This window comes from Eumetopias jubatus, unplaced genomic scaffold (genome assembly GCF_037043125.1).
Source record: "Eumetopias jubatus isolate StellerSeaLion01/CBP00866 unplaced genomic scaffold, mEumJub1_p1.0 scaffold_1, whole genome shotgun sequence".
Taxonomy (NCBI): Eukaryota; Metazoa; Chordata; class Mammalia; order Carnivora; family Otariidae; genus Eumetopias; species Eumetopias jubatus.
The window spans coordinates 206,368,239-206,375,698 of NW_028274807.1; the positions used below are offsets into that span (position 1 = coordinate 206,368,239).

Here is a 7,460-nt window from a genome sequence, read left to right on the forward strand (position 1 = left end):
TGGGGGTGGCTCTTGGGACCCAGAACCCCGCTGAACGAAGTTTGAAGGAAACAGTTCGTGGGCGGATGCCTCAAATTCAGGAATCCTGCATCCAGGTCCTGTGTGCTTCCTGGTTATCGCTGCAGATCTTAGCGTGAAGGGTGTCTGTCAGGGACACCGGCGGTAGTCACCATCTTCCCGCTTCTGCTGTGTCGTGCTCTGAGAGTGTACGTCTGTGTGCACCTGCAGGGGTGCCTGTGGCCGCGACTCTGGAGTTGTGTGCTGGGTCCATCCCCGCGGTGGGGTCTCCGCCTCCGTGTGAGTGAGCGGGTCTGATCCTGAGCTGCAGGTGCATGTGGGCCTGCTGTGTGCCTATCGGTGTAGAGCTTAAGGCAGCTGTGCGTGTGTGTCTGTGTGTGTGTTGGGGGGGGTGGGAAGTGGAATGCAGGTATGTGGAGGTGTGGGGGCACACCCACATGTAGGTGTTTGTGAGACACAGGGGGCACCCAGATGCCAGTCTGTAAGAACGGGAGGCCGCCCACCCCTGAGGAGAGCTGTTCTGAGGTGCCTCCTCTTCTGCTCTCACACACACCTGGGCGGAGGCTCAGTGGCTGCCCTGGAAGGCACAGGAAAGCTTAAGGGCAGGTGGTGGGTTCTTCCTCCCTGATCTCCCCTCTGGCCCTAGGCACTCACTCTCTCCCTTTCTGGGGACAGGCTGGGCTGTGAACCAAGGGGGAGACAGCACAGAGGTAGAGGAGGACCGAGGAGGGTATGTTCTGCTTTCTAAAAAAATGGGGCAATTTCACATGATATAAAATTAAGCATTTTGAAGTTACACATCATTGGTGTTTAGCACATTCACAATGTTGTGCAACCATCACCCCTTTCTAGTTGCCAAATATTCTCATCACCCCAAAAGGAAACACTGCCTTCATTAGTAGTCACTTCCCCCTTGCCCCCTGCCCAGGCTCCAGCTTCCCCCCAACCCCTAATATGCTTGTTGTGTCTACGAATTTGCATATTTTAGGTATTTCATATTACCGGAATCAGACAAACTTTTGTTCAGACAACCTTTCATGCCTGGCTCTTTTTTCACATAGCATAATGTTTTCAAGGTTCATTTACGACGCTGCATGTGTTCGTACTTTGATGTGTAAAAAACACATGACATAAAATTTATTATCTTAACCATTTTTAAGTATGTAGTTCCGGTGGTGGTAAGGATATTCACATTGTTGCGTAATAGATCTGCAGAACTCTTTTCATCTTGCAAAACAGAGACTCTATACCCATTAAACAAAACTTGCAGTTTCCCACTCCCTGTAGTCCTTGGCAACCTCCATTCTACTTTGTTTCTATGAATTTGACTGCTCTAGATACCTCACATAAGTGGGATCGTACAGGATTTCTCCTTTTTGGGCGACTAGCTGATTCCACGTAGCATAATGTTCTCAAGGTTCATTCGCGTTGTGGCATGTGACAGGATTTCCTTCCTCTCAAGGCTGAATGCTCTTCCCTTGTATGGATATATCACATCTTGTTTACCCATCCATCCACCAATGGACACTGGGTTTTTTTTCTATCTCAAGGCTATTGTGACTAGTGCTTCTATGACCAGGAGTGTGCAAATATCTCTTCCAGACCCTGCTTTTGCCACTTTTGCATATATATCCAGAAGTGGGATGGCTGAGGCATAGGTAGTTCTACTTCTAATTTTATGAGGACCATTCATACTGTTTTCCGCAGCTGTTGTACGACTGTGCAATCCCACCAACAATGCGCAGAGTTCTAATTTCTCTACCTCCTTGCCATTTAAATGGCACAACTCGGTGCCATTTAACCATCCACAATATTGTGCCACCAACACCTGTATTTAGTTCCAAGAGATTTCACCACCCCAGAAGGAAATCTGCAACCCATTTAACAGTCACTCCCCATTGCCCCCTACTCCCATTTCCTGGCAACTGCTAATAGGCTTTCTGTCTTGATGAGTTTACCTATTCTGGATATTTCAAATAAATGAAATCATACAATATGTGGTCTTTGTGGCTGGCTTCTTCCACTCAGCATATTGCCTTCGAGGTTCATCCATGTTGTAGCATGTTCAGTACTTCATGCTTTTGTATGCCTAAAAGATATTCCATCATATGGATACCACTTTCTGTTTATCCATTCATCTGTTGGTCCATCCTGCATTTTTAAAGAGGTGTTGCATTTTTGCATCAAGGCTGTCGATGGCAGAGAGAGGAAGAAAGATAGACAGAAAGACAGAGCGGTAACACTGGTTGGAGCAGTTGCTTGGAAGGAGAGCTGTCCTCACGGGGAGCTGGGGCAGATGTGAGTCAGTTGCCACTCGGGGAAGGATATGAGAGAACCCACAGCTGCGAGCCTTGGTTGCTCCACAAAGCAGGAAGTTGGGGACAGGAGAGTGGGTAGGGCTTGAGGAGAGGGAAGGGGATTCAGAGAAGAGCATCGGTGAGTGACCAGAGATAGAGTGCCTAGCAGGGGCCAGAGAATGTGACTCTGGTAATGCTGGTCAGTGCCACACCCTTGTGGGGGACTCACACAAGTTAGACCACACAACAACAATAGTAGCTAGGAGCTGAATGTGTATCTCCTCACCTAAGTGCCACTACAGCCCTGTGGAACGAAGATGATTATTCCATGTTCCCAGTGAGCCAGTAAGGGATAATGCTGAGAATTAACCAGAGCCTACATCCTCTCTATGCCACACAAGAGCGGTGACCTCCAGCTGAAGATAGCAATCAGGGTGTCGCTTGCACTTAAAATTCAGGAAGGATTTGGAATCACAGAGATGGAGAGAAGCTTGGAGTGGCCAGCATGCTCAAAGGCAGGAAAGCCGGGTGGTTGTGCATGGAGCCAATGACAGTAATAACAGTAGTTGTAATTATTATTATCAGTATTATTTTTTACAGCGTTCTTACTATGCGCCAGGGCCTGCATTACACAACTGAGGCTCACGATCTTCTGTGAACCCCAAGCAGCTCCCAGGAGTGCTGACAGTCATCATGAGCAGCAGGTCATGGAGGGACTGGCCATGGTGTGGAGGGTGAGGGCCCCCCAACCCCGGGGAAGTCCTCCTGAGCCAGGCTCAGCATGGACCCAGAACTTATACCCACCAGGCCGCCTTCCCTCTCTCCCCACCCAGTGATGGCCGCCACGCTGGACCTAAACCACAGCTCCGTGTCTGAATTCATCCTCGTGGGCTTCTCCACCTTCCCACCACGTCTCCTGCCCATCTTCTTCCTGCTGTTCCTGCTCATGTACCTGTTCACCCTGCTGGGGAACCTGCTCATCATGGCCACTGTCTGGAGCGAACGTGGCCTGCACATGCCCATGTACCTCTTCCTGTGTGCCCTGTCTATCTCCGAGATCCTTTACACCTTGTCCATCACCCCGCGCCTGCTGGCCGACCTGCTCTCCACACACCGCACCATCGCCTTTGCAGCCTGTGTTAGCCAGATGTTCTTCTCCTTCACGTTCGGCTTCACCCACTCCTTCCTGCTCACCGTCATGGGCTACGACCGCTATGTGGCCATCTGCCACCCCTTGCGCTACAACGTACTCATGAGCCCCCGTGGCTGCGCCTGCCTGGTGGCCTGTTCTTGGTCTGGTGGCTCTGTCATAGGGCTGGTGGTGGCCACAGCCATTTTTCACCTCACCTTCTGTGGACCCAATGAGATCCAGCATTTTGGATGTCATGTGCCTCCTCTCTTGAAGCTGGCCTGTGGAACTGATGTACCAGTAGTAGCCCTGGGTGTGGGCCTGGTGTGCATCACCAACTTGTTGGGTTGCTTTCTGCTCATCCTCCTCTCCTACACCTTAATTGTGGCTGCCATCTTGAAGATCCCGTCTGCTGAGGGCCGGCACAAAGCCTTCTCCACCTGTGTGTCCCACCTTATTGTGGTCATTGTGCACTATGGCTTTGCCTCTATCATCTACCTTAAGCCCAAGGGTCTGCACTCCCACAAAAGCAACACCCTGATGGCCATCACGTACACGGTCCTCACACCCTTCCTCAGTCCCATCATCTTCAGTCTCAGGAACAAGGAGCTGAAGACTGCCATGAAGAAGACCTTCCTCAGCAAACTCTATCCCTCCAGCATCTAAGTGGCCAGTGTGAAGGTGGTTTTAGAAGAAGGTAGAAGGATGACCATACCCTCACCTGTAGGATTACAATGTCTACCTAGTAGGATTGGTAAAAAGACGTGTGACAACCTCTATGACATAGCAGGTGCTCAATAAATGTGAACTTTTCTTCTTCTTCCTCCCTTGGTTTGTGTCTTGGCTATTAGTTTTATTTGTAATCAAACAGCTTTCTTGAGATATAATCCACATGCCATATAATTCACCCATTTAAAGTACACAGTTCAATTGGTCTATAGTATATTCAGAGTTATGTGATCATCACCACCATCAATTTGAAACATTTTTGTCACCCGAAAAGGAAACCCCTACCCATTCAGTCCCCATTTCTTCTCCAACTCCCATAACCCCCAGCTATAGGAAACCACTTTTTTTCCAGAAAATATTGTTTAATTTTTTTAAAAATTGAAGTATAGTTGCCACACGATGTTATTTTAGTTTCAATTGTACAGCATAGCATAGTGACTTGACGCCACACAATGCTATTACAATACCATTGACTACATTCCCTATGCTGTACCTTTCATCCCCGTGACTTACTCATTCCACTTTCCTGTTCTGAACATTTCATATAAATGGAATTACACAAGGTGGTCATTTTGACTGAGTCCTCTCGCTTAGCACAATGTGTTCAAGGTTCCTTTATATTGTGGATGTATGAGACCTTCATTCCTTTTTATTGCCAAATACTATTCCATTCTGTGCACATACTGTATTTCTTTCTTTCTTTTTTTTAATTTAAATTTTAGTTAGTTAACATACAGTGCAATATTGGTTTCTGGAGTAGAATTCAGTGGTTCATCACTTACATACAACACCCAGTGCTCATCACAAGTGCCCTCCTTAATATTCATCACCCTCCCAGCCCATCCCTCACCCACCTCCCTCCATCAACCCTCAGTTTTTTCTCCATCATTAAGAGTCTCTTATGGTTTTTTCCCCTCTCTCCCATTTCCCCCTTCCCATACCTTCATGTGTTTTTTTCTTAAATTCCATATACGAGTGAAATCATATGGTGTTTGTCTTTTTCTGAGTGACTTATTTCCCTTAGCATTAGCTCCATCTTTCAAATGACAAGATTTCATTTTTTTGATTGCTGAATAATATTCTGTTGTATATATCTATACCTTATCCATTCCTCAATCAGTGGACACTGGGGCTCTCTGCATAGTTTGGCCATTGTTGATAATGGGACATAACTGTATTTCATCCGTCCGTTTATTGCTTGCTGAACTTCTCAGTATTTCTACTTTTTGCTATTTTGAGTCATGCCACCAGGAATGTTTGTGTACCCTTTTTTCTTGAATATATGGTTTCACACTGCTGCATGTATACTATGGAGTGGATTTTTTTGATCCAATGGTAACTCTGTTTAATTTTTAAAGAAAGTTCCAGACTGTTTTCCAAAGTGGCTGTACCCCTCTATATTCCCACCAGCAATGTAGTAGGGTTCAAATTTCTCCACATCTTTGCCAACATTTGTTATTACCTGTCCTGTTAGTTATAGCTATCTGAGTGGTAAGAAGTGGTATCTCGTGGTGGTTTTGATTTTCATTTCATGATACGTAATGATGTTGTGCATCTCATCACATGCTTGTCAGCCATTTCTATGTGTTCTTGGAGAAATGCTGTTGAGACATTTCACCTATTTTTTAAATTGGCTTGTTTGTCTTTTTGTTGAGTTGTAATAATTCTTCATAGTTTCTAGTTATAAGGTCTTTATCAGATAGGTGAGTTTCAAGTATTGTCTCACATTCTATGAGTTGTCTTTTCACTCTCTTGTTGATATTCTTTGCAGTACAGAAGATTTTAATTCTGATGACATCCAATTTATATATTGGTTTCCTTTATTGCTTATGGTTTTGGTGTCATGTCTAAGAAATGATTGCTTAATCCAAGGTCATGGAGATGTACAGCCATGTTGTCCTCTAAGAACATTATAGTTTTAGCTTTTACATTTAGGCCTTTGATCCATTTTGAATTAATTTTTGTACATAGCATGAAGTAGGGGCTGAATCTTAGATTTTTTTTAAATTAACATAAAATTTATTATTTGTTTCAGTGGTACAGGTCTGTAATTCCTCAGTCTTACACAATCCACAGTGCTCACCATAACACCTACCCTCCCCAATGTCCATCACCCAGACACCCCATCCGTCCCACCCCCTCCACGGCAGCAACCCTCAGTTTGTTTCCTGAGATTAAGAGTCTCTTTATAGATTTTGGACACCAGCCCTTTATCTGTAGTGTCTTTTGCAAATATCTTCTCCCATTCTGTAGGTTGCCTCTTCGTTTGGTTGACTGTTTCCTTTGCTCTGCAGAAGGATGTATTGTATGGTGACTAACATAACATAATAAAATAAAATTTAAAAAAAGAGTCTCTTATAGTTTGTCTCCCTCTCTGGTTTCGTCTGGTTTCATTTTTTCCTCTCTTCCCCTATGATCCTCTGTCTTGTTTCTCAAATTCCTCATATCAGGGAGATCATATGATAATTGTCTTTCTCTGATTGACTTATTTTACTCAGCTTAATATCCTCTAGTTCGATCTATGTCATTGCAAATGGCAAGATTTCATTTCTTTTGATGGCTGCACAATATTCCATTGCATATATATACCACATCTTTTTTATCCATTCATGTGTCAGTGGACACCTGGGCTCTTTCCATAGTTTGGCTGTTGTGGACACTGCTGCTATAAACACTAGGGTGCAGTTGCCCCTTCAGATCGCTATGTTTGTATCTTTGGGGTAAATACCCAGTAGTGCAATTACTGGGTCTAGGGTAGCTCTATTTTCAACTTTTTGAGGAACCTCCATACTGCTTTTCAGAGCGGCTGCACTGGCTTGCATTCCCACCAACACTGTAGGAGGGTTCCCCTTTCTCCGCATCCTCACCAACATCTGTCGTTTCCTGACTTGTGAATTTTAGCCATTCTGACTGGTGTGAGGTGGTATCTCATTGAGGTTTTGATTTGGATTTCCCTGATGCCGAGCAATGTTGAGCAATTTTTCATGTGCCTGTTGGCCATTTGGATGTCTTCTTTGGAAAAATGCCTGTTCATCTCTTCTGCCCATTTCTTGATTGGATTATTTGTTCTTTGGGTGTTGAGTTTGATAAGTTCTTTATAGATGTTGGATACTAGCCCTTTATCTGATATGTCATTTGCAAATATTTTCTCCCATTCTGTCGGTTGTCTTTTGGTTTTGTGGACTGTTTCTTTTGCTGTGCAAAAGCTTTTTATCTTGATGAAATCCCAATAGTTCATTTTTGCCCTGGCTTCCCGTGCCTTTGGTGATGTTTCTAGGAAGAAGTTG

At 44.9% G+C, this 7,460-nt stretch overlaps 1 protein-coding gene across 1 annotated transcript; it reads left to right on the top strand.

Annotated features, from left to right (window-relative positions):
• The first annotated feature begins 3,150 nt into the window (after positions 1–3,150).
• Positions 3,151–4,110, top strand: LOC148165137 (olfactory receptor 10H2-like). Its single transcript, XM_088022316.1, has one exon. It carries the CDS (start codon positions 3,151–3,153, stop codon positions 4,108–4,110), a length of 960 nt encoding a protein of 319 aa, XP_087878442.1.
• The last annotated feature ends 3,350 nt before the right edge of the window (positions 4,111–7,460 follow it).